Source organism: Poecilia reticulata, chromosome 15 (genome assembly GCF_904066995.2).
Source record: "Poecilia reticulata chromosome 15, P_reticulata-male-v2, whole genome shotgun sequence".
Classification (NCBI taxonomy): domain Eukaryota; kingdom Metazoa; phylum Chordata; class Actinopteri; order Cyprinodontiformes; family Poeciliidae; genus Poecilia; species Poecilia reticulata.
In genome coordinates, this window is record NC_088844.1 from 6552476 (window position 1) to 6564503 (window position 12028).

The window sequence follows — 12028 nt, forward strand, 5'->3', positions numbered from 1 at the left end:
ATGTCAATACAACGGTGTACACTTTTAAATAGAGACTCGTATACCGTAATACATTTTGGTCTACATAACAAAAACAATTGAAAATGTAGACGAATGCAAAAAAAAAATGTGCTTCATCACTTGATGAAAAGCATTTGCAACTTGGAAAAAGCCTTTTTGATGTGCACAAGTGGCAACATGATTTTGAAGATTGAACAAGGAGTTTTGAGAATTTCAATTTTGTTCTGAGAAATGCACCAAGGCGATGTGAGAAAAACTAATAAAAACAGATGTTAGAACTGGGCTTCGACGAAACCACGGAAACGCGTAAAAGGACCGTCAGTCACTGTGAGTAGATGTCAGTGGAGTTTGACCGAGGGGTGAACTCTTTTTGAGTTTTCTCCTTATAATCTTATTCCATTTTTATCAGGTGTGAACAGTAGCACCGTCAGCTTGTTGAGGTTTTTTAGGTTGAAGTCCGTGGCCGGAAGTAGTGTAAGATGTGTAGTTTGACTCCGCTTTGCCACGTTTCACTAAATGATGTAATCTCTCCGGTTAGGGCTCGACAGTTCCCTGCTGCAGTAGCCGCATACACTAACCAGCCAGTCAGCGACACATCTACCACCAGCCGCCTGTTCGTTCAGCCGTTTTACTAAACAACCGTCTGTTCAACCCAACTGAAGCCTAACCACACATTTTGTGGTGTTATTTCCCCCTTCCATCCTGGCAGCTGGCTGATGTTAGCCGTTTCCTGGTTGAAGTTGCAGCCATTTTGGATTTTTACTGAGAAAACAGGCAGCGGGTCGCGCTTCGGGGAGCGGTATAAGCTGGTCGTCGTCCCCGTTTTTCCTCAAGACAGCCCTGCTTATCTGCGGACGGTGACACTACGAGTCGACAATGAATCCCGAATAGTAAGTATCCCGAGTTAAAATGCTTAGGACTACTAGTTAAGGTTAGCTCTGTGCTAACAAGTCGGCGCTGGAAAATATGTGAAGAGCGGAGTGAACGTGGAACATCAGCTGACTTGTGGCCTTCATGTACACCTGTGTGCATACAGAACATTGCACTGCTTTATGTAACATTGTGTTGGCTATCCATTAATGGTTTATTTAGCAGCTGTTGGACGACGGCTGGTGGGCTTCACTGACAGCTGTGTTGGCTGGCCAGATTTTACTCTTAAGTTGTAAATACAGGACAAAGGTGCCATATTGAAGAGTTGGCCTGAACGTTAACTCCTGTTGGCTGGACGGCTGGTCTCACAAGCTTAAAAGATCCAGCTATCATCTACGCTGGGTTCTAGTCGGATTTTATAAAGTTGAAATGAAAAGCTTGTTAGGAAGTTAGCAACCGATTTGGTGCTTCTGACTCGACTATAAAGGGCAGATGCAGCTGCTTTTGGTGAATCTGGGCCAACTTTGATCAGGTCTACCTCAAAATCTAGAACAGTTATTACGATCAAACCTGACATGGACTGATTCCCACGCTGTATAGATTCTTAGAAACAGAGCTTGTGATTTCTAAAACTGTTTTTTTCTTCTATTTTTAAAATCTTAATTATTCATCAGTAAGTCGTCTGGAAATGGGAATTGACTTATTTTCCATTGATCCCTTTGGATCAACCAGTCACTGAAACTGGGGGATTTTTATTTCTCTTTTTCATTAAACAGACCAAAACCAAGAACTTCCTCCAATTTGTGGTGTTTTCTAGCACCAGTTAGCAACAAGCACTCTACTTCACTTCTGCGAGTTTAGTAAAACTGGTTAAAGATACAGTTTTGATGGATAATAAAAATAATAACTAAATTTTCATTGTAGTTTTCCCTTTCCTGAGAAGGAAAACTGGAAATCGAGGAAACATCGGTGAACGTCTTGTGAAAACCCAAATAACAATTTTAATGTTTTCCCAACAAGGCAGGATTGAAAACATACTTATTCTGGTCAAACTGGGCCAGGCTGTATTTCTGTTTACAGATTCTTTAAATTATATGTTTTAACTGTGTTTTTTATTGTTATTCAGAGCAACGAGTCTTCTTTAAAATCCACAGCATTTGGACCAGTCCAACCTGTACCGAATTACTATTGAACTAATGTGCCATTCTTTCAAGAAACTCCCAATTACTGTCAAATAATCCAGTACAGGTTCAACCGGTCTGTTTTGGAATTTGAACCAGGTTAGAACAAATGCTGTCCAAATTCCTCATAATGATAATGGTAACTTCAAACAAAGTGCTGAACAAGAAGATAAAATATAAGCACTAGAATAGCTTTTTAGTGCTCAGAATCAGAAGCCAACTTCTGGTTGTTGTTCTAGATGCCTAATCTTGTTGTTGATGGATGATGATTATTACAGTGTATCAATGTGATGCAGCTAAGCAGGTTTGCAGCAGGAGTTGTCCATTGTTTACTTCAGGATAACAGTTTTTTTTTTTCAAAGCTGGTTCTGGTGTTGTAAATGATTCAGTTTTCAGTCATATGCTCTAACAGCTCTCCACAGCCTCTCAGTCATGTGTGGGTCACATGTCACAGGACGGGCCCTGGATTTCCTCACAGCAGTGTTGAGTAATCAGGCAGTTGAGCTTCCTGTCTCTTTAGGTTTCCATTCATAAAGGTGGAACGGAGAAGTTTGGGAACAATCTGATCTTGGATGTGATCCAAGATTGTTCTATGGCTTGTTTACGTCGGCTCCCTGTTCCACTCAGTTAAATATTCCTCAGACATGATTCGGGAAGTTTAGATTAGTTGAAGAACTGAGATTCGGCTGAGAACAATAAAACAAGAAAACAACTTTTCTTCATTTTGGTCTGCATGTTCCTAAACTCCTGAACTCCCACAGAACAGTGATTGGTCAGTATTCAATATGAAAAACCATTGTTCCCAGTGAGACTCCTAATGAAGAGGGAATGACTGGGATTCTTTACAATGACACTGGAGAGTGGATCCTCTTTGGGAAGATGAGATGTTACTCAGACGTATGGGGGCATATTGTTTTCATTTCTCTCCAGCTGCCCAGTAAAACAAAGCGATGAAACTAACAGGTTAAACAGTTGCCATAAAGTAATTATTAGGAAAGAGCAGCTTCCTGTGGTAACTGCTAGAAGAGCAGGAGTTGGTTTAGACTTGACTGTTGGCTGTCTGCCACCTTATTGCAGGGTGTTGCTCACCGAATGGGCTAATCTGGGTATAATAACAGCAGGCCCTGCCCTATGCCTTAGTTGGCCAGGTAGAAATTCAGAATTTGTCATGACAACTTTGCTTTTAACCCACATTTTCCTTCTAACTTCTGAGGGAAAATTGGAAATCTGTGATGGATCCCAAGGACTTTTACTGTCTTGCAGGACATTTTCAAGTGTCTTATTGACATATTATAATGTACCTCACATTGCATCCATACAGTCCTTTGAGATTGCAAGGTTTCCCCCCAGTGCTCACACAGTGATTGCGGCGCTCGGCAGTCATTCATCCAGCGGCCTGCCATGTTTTTGAGTTAAAAAATGCTTAAAGTTGACAGAAATTTTTAAAATATCACTTGATAATTATGTGTTATTGGAAGATTAACATCTGAACACCAACAATAAAGTCTTAAAAAATGTAAACATTTCAAAAGAAACCAAATACATAAACAATACATAACCTGGTGGGGGCACAAGTAAAGCCTGGTGGCCCGCCAGACTTGTAATACACTGGTTGAAACCCTGGATTGTGATAGTGCCCATGTTAATGTTGCAACACGGATTGCAGTTTGCTACATTGTGCCATCCCATATAATCGTTTCCAGCCTACAGAGTGAGGAACTGAACTTGCGTTCTTTGAGTCAGCATAAAAACTTCAGGGACTGATCCATAGTCAGCAGCACAGGTTTAGCTTTCGGGGTTGTATCAGTAACCAGGCTTTCGAAAGTACCCCCTTCATTTGCTTGGGTCTTTGGGAATAGTTGACACAACTGTTACATGATCCCAGTAAATAGGGGCTGCTGTCCCTGTTGCAACATATGACCAATGTGTGCTGCTTCTGTCTTCTTGGCCCTCCCAAGATTTTTCTGTTGACTTCACGGGTCCAGTCACATGATCAGGGACCAGCCAGCTTTACCAAACTTCCTCTGGAAGTGTGCTAGAGCTCTCTACAGTTTCACTGCCATGAATGTTATATTTCCCGGTAAAAGTAAAATCCAGTCTCAACTACTCTGCAAACTCATAGAAATGAAAGGGTTGATCTGAGAGATCAAGAAGAACCCGGGCATCTAGAATCATTCCTTAGTGGCTGCTGTTAACTGTGAATAATGTGTAACTTGCTTAGTTAGCACTTCTAACCTTGTTTATGTCCCCTCCTTCACAGTGACTATTTATTCAAACTGCTCCTGATTGGTGACTCTGGTGTTGGAAAGTCTTGCCTTCTTCTCCGGTTTGCAGTGAGTTTTCCAGAAAACCACACTCAGAACATGGAAGGAAGTGAACAGGATGTGTACCATCTGACCAGCTCTTTTTCTTTCTTTCTCTCTCTCCCTCTAGGATGACACATACACAGAAAGTTACATTAGCACTATTGGTGTGGACTTCAAAATACGAACCATAGAACTAGATGGAAAGACCATTAAACTTCAGATTGTAAGTATCCCACAGGTTCTTTCTGGTTTGTATATTTTTCTTGGTGAATATTTGTTGTTCATTATTTAATTTGTATTGCTGGAAGCAGTTATGATGTGTTTTCACACATGATAGCCCGGTAAACTGCGATTGGGGACAAAGTTGCAACATTTGTTAAATTTTCAGCTGCTGCGGTTCTTTTTCACACTGTTGTCAAACAAACCAAACTAATAAAAAAATTGATCCCCTCGCTTATGGTGGCTCTGCACCAAAAACCACTGAAGGTTCCTTCTTCAAGAATACAAACAAAAATGTAGTGGTGTGAGATTTGGTAGTCTCTTCTGTCTTTGGCAAAAGACCATGAGCCATTTCTCCTGCTAGCAGTGGCATTTGTTTTGTCCATATTTACCCAGAATGCCCTGTGCTGTAATCAACTTCCTGCTTTTGGAGCAGTTTCCAGCCCGCTTGGTGTTCACATATTCATTAGAAGCTCACCATGGTTCACTTCAACCGAACACAGACCTGGGTTTTGTAGGCAGACCAGGGTTCGCTTTTTTTTTAGTCCGCATAAGAGTTTGATTACGCATTCACATCTCCCCAAATCAATTGGACTTTCTAAAACTGGTTGAACTCGAATTTGATTAAAGTGGACTAAAGAAATCTGGTGTGAATGCACACTTACACATTTATGCACAGATTGTCAGGAACGTCCCATGTTTATGCCACAGAGTGTTTCCACTATGACCAGTGTACAGTATCTCTATCTCATTGCCACGTTCAGGCTTTACTGTCTGTAATCACATTTTGTCCTTTTGGGCCAGCACCTACTCAGAGCTGCTGGTTTCTGCTCTCCACGATTAGAAGGATTTTCCACTAGTAACCATTACGGGGTTTTTTTAGAACCCGCTTCACTCGCATGCCAAATGATTGTGGCTGAAATGTGATGTCAGAAGTGGGGTTGTAGCGATACAGTAATCTCACTATACGATACAATACATGATATTCTGCTCACAGTAAGATATAAATCACAATGTTCAGCAAACAATACAATTTGATACATTTTTAAGATTTTCTGAAAGATTTTAGAGGGACAGAGTGATCTTGGTGGCATTTTGTGACTGTTCCTTAGACTTGGATTGAATTAATTGAACTGATGGTGTAATACTGGTGTAATAAATGTTTTTGTTACACATTTGCTTTGTTTAAATGGTAATTGTGTGGCTTTGTGTATTTGGTTATGCAGAAAAGGAGCCTTTTTTTGTCTTATTCGCTTATATTGGATAATGTAATTTCATTTCATTAATTAATTGTAACTGGTTGTTTCATTCATACATGTGCAGCTGGGTAAAAAATGCCATGTGTGATAGCTGTCATTTAATTCACGTGGATTTGACATAAAACTCAAATTAGAACTTAATGTATCGATACTCGTGGATGAAAAATCTATACTTTCTGAGGGGAAATAATATTGATAAATATTATAGAATTGATAAAATTGTGCAGCCCTACTCAGAAGACTGTTGGTCACTGATTGGCTAAGAGGTGGATTAACTAGTTGCATCACAAAATGCAACAAGAGCAACTCTCTTACAACAACTCGAGCTGCCATTCAGAAAAAACTCATAATAAAGTGACAATAATCTGACAAAAAAATTCTGTCTGAGTAGAATGTTCAACATAGCTTTATGTCCCCTGCTGTGTCCTGTACAGATCATGTAGCACTCCAGGACCACCCAGCTGCATGACCACCCCACCCACTAGACCTCTTACTTAATTGTAATGGAAAAAAACCTAAGCTAAACTGTGTAGAGTTGAGCCGCTGCTGGTTGTGGAAAAAAAACATAAGTGACCAATGCAAGCTAACATCAGCAATCCATTTCTGTTCTTTCAATGCTTAAAAGCCATGTTCACCAACAGAGGCTGCAGTATTTATCGTAACAGGCTTAGTCAGAAGGGCTGATGGCGCGAAACGAGAATCTCACTTCTGCCAGGGTGCCAACTACCAAATAAGAGCATAGTTGCCAGTTGGAATATGGTAAAATTGTAAAAATTAAAAAGCATTTTAAAATATAACTTTTTTTTTTTTTTTTTTTTAAACTCTGAATTGACCAATAATTTTATCTGGCACTATTTGAAGCAGTCACATTCAAACCCCCCCGCCCCCCAAGTCCAAATTTACTGCAGCATACGACGACGCCCGTTTACTTATTTATTTGTTTGTATATTTAATGGTGTGAGCTTGGGCCTGGTCGACGGTGTCGGTTACAGCAGAGGAGCTGCGGCACAATAAAACCAACAAACATAGACTGAGTGTTGGAATTCAAATCCTACAATTTAAAGCAGTCAAGCTTGCTTGTAAAAGCAGAAGGTTGTCAGTTAAAACGCAGCAGATTTAAAACTCCCTGTAGATTTTCTCAGCAGTAAAAGCTTACTATGTGGATTTTCAAAATTATTTCATTTCACTATAGATATGCATTTGTGTTGCAGATCATGATTTGTGGTTAGAAAGTTTAATGAAATAAAATGATCGACATTAATAAAAATAACATTAGCCCACTGAAACTAGGTAATGCAGCCAACTCCTGCTTTATTTTGAAGCAGCTCTAATTGCACTTTAAAAAAACCAAACATAAATAACCTAGTTAAATTTACAGATATAAAATTTTGATTAATAAATTTCCATATCATTTTCATTCACTAGGGGGCGCCCTGCTTGGGGGTCAGCAGCTGAATAAGTCGGGTTTAACACCTGACAAATGTTAACCAAGTTTAGGGCAATCATTTTTATGTTCTTATATAATTGTGTAGTTTAATGGCTTTGTACATTTTCAAATAAAATCGAGTATTTCTGTTCCCAGTGTTCATCTGTTTGTTTTTCTTCAACAGTGGGATACAGCGGGACAGGAGAGGTTTCGTACAATCACATCCAGCTACTACAGAGGTGCTCATGGTATCATTGTAGTCTACGATGTCACAGATCAGGTTGGTCCCGCTTTACACCGACATTTCACTACGTGGATGGATGTGGCTCAAATGGCAGCTACTCCATTTTTTATAGCTGATCTTAACAAGCTAATACATTGATAAATCTATTGCAATTTAACAATCCTCTATTGCTAAATGGAGGATTGCTGTCAGAAGTCATGTTTTTATTTGTGGAGGCTCCAAGGTTCCTTCTGAAGTCCCAGAGATCTTTTCTTGTAAGCACTTATTGGTAACATTGCTTCTTATGATAGACAACGGGTTGATCATAAAACATCCTGATGATGGTTTGTAAAAGTTTTCGTAGCTCTTAAACCACTTTTCGTTCTGTACCAACCATAAAGCTGAATAGAATTATCAAGCCATTGTAAAGTCTAAAACTTAACTTGGAAGGGAAAAGAGATGTGGTTTTCAGATGTTATTTTATTTTAAAGTGTGACGTGCTTTCATTTTTGTTGAGCCCGGTTCATTGTGATACCATTGAATGCAATCCAGTATAACTGACTCAAATTAAGCACTGAGTACAACCAACAGGCTCAGAATCCCCTAATTGGTAAGCAGAGTTTACCTGTGTGTGATTTAATCTGAGGCTAATGGCACATTTTAGTCGAGGTTTGTTAGAGCAATGTTTCCCAACCGTGGTCCTCAAGGCACACTGCCCTGCATGTTTTGGATGTTTCCTTGCTTCAGCCCAGGTGATTTCAGTTGACAGGTGTTTGCTGAACTGCAATCAGCTGAATGAGGCGTAGAAAAGCATGGAAACATAAAACACAATACCAGTCATTGTTGGGGGGGAAAAAAAGCCATCAGATGTCTTGTTTGCACATTGCCATGGAGAGGCCACCTCAAACAGTGGTCAGAGGAGACCTAAATAACACTATTAAAGGTGGAACGCTATCACTGCAGACCCAACATAACTCGCCTTCTCTGCTGTGAAACGGGGTGATGGCAGCGTAATGCTGTGCAGCTGTAGTAGAAATCCGTCCCCAGCATCTTCCCATCTTGACCATCTTTTAGAACATGGAAGCTGCTCAGACTACAGTCTGTCATTCATATGGGAATGTGTTGGGAGCTACCTGGCCTCATGTTGAGCTAAACCAGTTTCTGAGCATGTGTTGAGCTAAACCAGTTTCAGAGCGCGCGTTGAGCTAAACCAGTTTCAGCGCGCGTTGAGCTAAACCAGTTTCTGAGCGCGCGTTGAGCTAAACCAGTTTCTGAGCGCGCGTTGAGCTAAACCAGTTTCAGCGCGCGTTGAGCTAAACCAGTTTCAGCGCGCGTTGAGCTAAACCAGTTTCAGCGCGCGTTGAGCTAAACCAGTTTCAGCGCGCGTTGAGCTAAACCAGTTTCAGCGCGCGTTGAGCTAAACCAGTTTCAGCGCGCGTTGAGCTAAACCAGTTTCAGCGCGCGTTGAGCTAAACCAGTTTCAGAGCGCGTTGAGCTAAACCAGTTTCAGCGCGCGTTGAGCTAAACCAGTTTCAGCGCGCGTTGAGCTAAACCAGTTTCAGCGCGCGTTGAGCTAAACCAGTTTCAGAGCGCGTTGAGCTAAACCAGTTTCAGCGCGCGTTGAGCTAAACCAGTTTCAGCGCGCGTTGAGCTAAACCAGTTTCAGCGCGCGTTGAGCTAAACCAGTTTCAGCGCGCGTTGAGCTAAACCAGTTTCAGCGCGCGTTGAGCTAAACCAGTTTCAGCGCGCGTTGAGCTAAACCAGTTTCTGAGCGCGCGTTGAGCTAAACCAGTTTCTGAGCGCGCGTTGAGCTAAACCAGTTTCTGAGCGCGCGTTGAGCTAAACCAGTTTCTGAGCGCGCGTTGAGCTAAACCAGCCTCCACTGATGGAGTGGCCTAACGTTGATCTGCTTTGTGTCTCAGGAGTCCTTCAACAATGTCAAACAGTGGCTACAGGAGATTGACCGCTATGCCAGTGAAAATGTCAACAAGTTATTGGTTGGGAACAAGTGTGACCTGACAACAAAGAAAGTGGTGGATTATACAACAGCAAAGGTAGGTACCTCAGTACTAGTGCTTCCCAGATCTGCGCATAGATTTGGAAACTTTGTGCAAGAGTTCAAGATGCAGAGCCTCCTAGAGAAGGATGTCTTCCGCTAAACTCGTTTCTGGCTTTATTTATATTTTTGTAGCAAAATGTTGTGTTAACAGAAAATAGTAGCATCTCCAAAATATGTTGTTATGGCACCATTTCAAATCTGAATGACTGTCATGGTTTAGAGCAGGTCAAACATGTGGTGGTTGTTCAGTTAAAACTAAGTGGGCGTCTGGTGTCGTTGTGTTGACCGTCAGCATTAACAGTACTACTGTGGGAGGCCTGACATGCGACGAGCGGCGACATTTCCATCACTTCTGTTCTCAACTGGATAAACAATACCGGAACGTTGTCAATATGATGTTGCCATGAAACTGGAAGTCTGTAAGGTTCTTTGTATTGACCCTGTGCAACTGCATCACTGTAGGGGCCATGATGGATGTCAGAAATGAGGGACGGGAGTAACGCAGAGAGGGAAATTGTTTTCCCAAGTAGTTTTTGTCAGTTTAACCATGAATTCTACTCGTTTAAGTGAAGCTAATGTGAATGTAGCACACTTGGTTGGGGCTCATAGAGGGCGGTATTTACATAAGTTTGAAATGGCTAGTTTAGAAACCGATCCATGCTTCCTCTTTCCTCTACCTTCACTGCAAACCCACCGGTCATTATGATTGACAGCTGCTATCCGTATCTTTCCTCATTAAAAGTTATACAATAAAGTGACAAGTTTGGTTTTGTATGTTTAAGTCGCCGACCTCACAGTATCCTACGGCCATTTTTAAAGTGAAATCTACTAAGTAAAAGTGATGTAAGGCTACCAGATGTGTTTTTTTTTTTTGTTTTTTTTTATGGGCTTTACAAGAGCGCATTAGATGTTTTGACCTCCGTCATGGTGGAGAGGGCCGAGTTCTGAAGAGCATAACGTCACGTGTGAAGAAGGGTCAGTACTGTCTGACATACAAAACCGAACATCCAGAGGGAACAGTGTGATGCAGATGGAATTTAGTCATCCACATGCAGGCTATTGATGTGAATGGAAATTATTTGGGTTGGGCAGGAGCTGGAATGTCTAGAAGGAAGCAGCAGAAGAGATAAGTGGTGGAGAAACAGGGAGGCTTCCTGGACTGTCTGGAAAAGGGTGGAGAAGTTTGGAATCTGGTTTACATGTTTGCCAGGTCTCAAATAAGATGGACATGTCAATGATCCATCAGCTGTGTTGCTGTAAAAGTTGAAAAAATGGCCAAAAGTTTCCAGAGAGCTGTGATCAGCCCCTTTCTCTCCGCCTTGCATGTTAAGGGAATGCTGTGCAGAAAGGAAGAGACGGATGGAGAACATTTTCTGTGTTGGACCAGTTTACAGCGAGCCACATGGAGATTTTAATCTACTGTATTTAGATGATGCTGTGTTTTTACAACAGCAGATTTCTATTAAATGAAAACCATCTGTTTCTCTCCTCCTCTCCCGATTTGCCACTTTGCTAAACCCAGCGTTGTGTTTGCAGGAGTTCGCGGACTCTCTGGGAATCCCCTTTTTGGAAACCAGCGCCAAAAACGCCACCAACGTGGAGCAGGCCTTCATGACCATGGCCGCCGAAATCAAGAAGAGGATGGGCCCCGGGGCCACGGCCGGAGGAGGAGATAAGCCCAACGTGAAGCTGACTCCAGGCACTACTGTTAAGCCTTCATCAGGAGGCTGCTGCTGAGACACGAAGCGCCACTCCCTCTCTTTACTCTGCAGGCCCCCTCCCAAGCTCCACTGTGTCCCACACAAACCCCCACAGCAGACAGGACAGCGAAGTCTCGATTCATGTGTGTGAGAACAAGATGAAGTTTGTACTGTACATACTGTAGCCGCTCTACCAAAACCAACAGAAGAATCTTTCTTGTCTTACTGTCCTGCTGTTGACTAATTAGGTTGATAGGCGATGATTCGACCGACGCCCCTTCTCAGACCGGTCAGAGACTTTCATTCGGCCCTGTGAATACAGCTTCATGAGAACACTGTGTGCATGTGCGTTTGGGTGGGTGGGTGTGCGTGTGTGTGTGTTTTCATTCCTGCAGCAGGGTTGGTAAACCAATTGGGTTCATTAAGGTTTCTGTTTCTTTCCTCTCTTTCTGTGATTGTTTCTTGTCTTACTGTCATCTTTTTATTTTCCTCAGCACCTGTCTCTGTCCCCATCTGAAGGTGTTTTCATTTTTTTTTTTCATACCAACTTCTGCTCATCATCTTCATCTCAGCTCTTCTGAAGTCTAGTGCAACATCCGTATATGTACATAAACATTATGTATATATATGTACAATTGAGTTAGCCAGTTCTCTTGTGTCTGACGCATTCCTGAATTGGTCTTTATCTCTGCATTCAATTTGTGGCTGACGACAACTGTAAGTTTCTTGCTCAACATGTAACACTTAAACGGAAAATAAAATAAATATTGTACTACCATACTGTA

General features: G+C 41.8%; 1 protein-coding gene across 1 annotated transcript; it reads left to right on the forward strand.

Annotated features, from left to right (window-relative positions):
• The first annotated feature begins 373 nt into the window (after positions 1 to 373).
• On the forward strand, positions 374 to 12028 carry LOC103476515 (ras-related protein ORAB-1). Its single transcript, XM_008428925.3, has 6 exons — positions 374 to 890; positions 4312 to 4384; positions 4485 to 4580; positions 7446 to 7541; positions 9407 to 9538; positions 11080 to 12028. The coding sequence occupies exons 1-6, from the start codon at positions 877 to 879 to the stop codon at positions 11278 to 11280; spliced, it is 612 nt and encodes a 203-aa protein (XP_008427147.1). The 5' UTR covers positions 374 to 876; the 3' UTR covers positions 11281 to 12028.

Coding starts and splice junctions, on each gene's coding strand:
- LOC103476515 (XM_008428925.3), top strand. Junction 4,385..4,484: donor GCCTTCTTCTCCGGTTTGCA/GTGAGTTTTCCA, acceptor CTCTCCCTCTAG/GATGACACATACACAGAAAG. Junction 4,581..7,445: donor AGACCATTAAACTTCAGATT/GTAAGTATCCCA, acceptor TTTCTTCAACAG/TGGGATACAGCGGGACAGGA.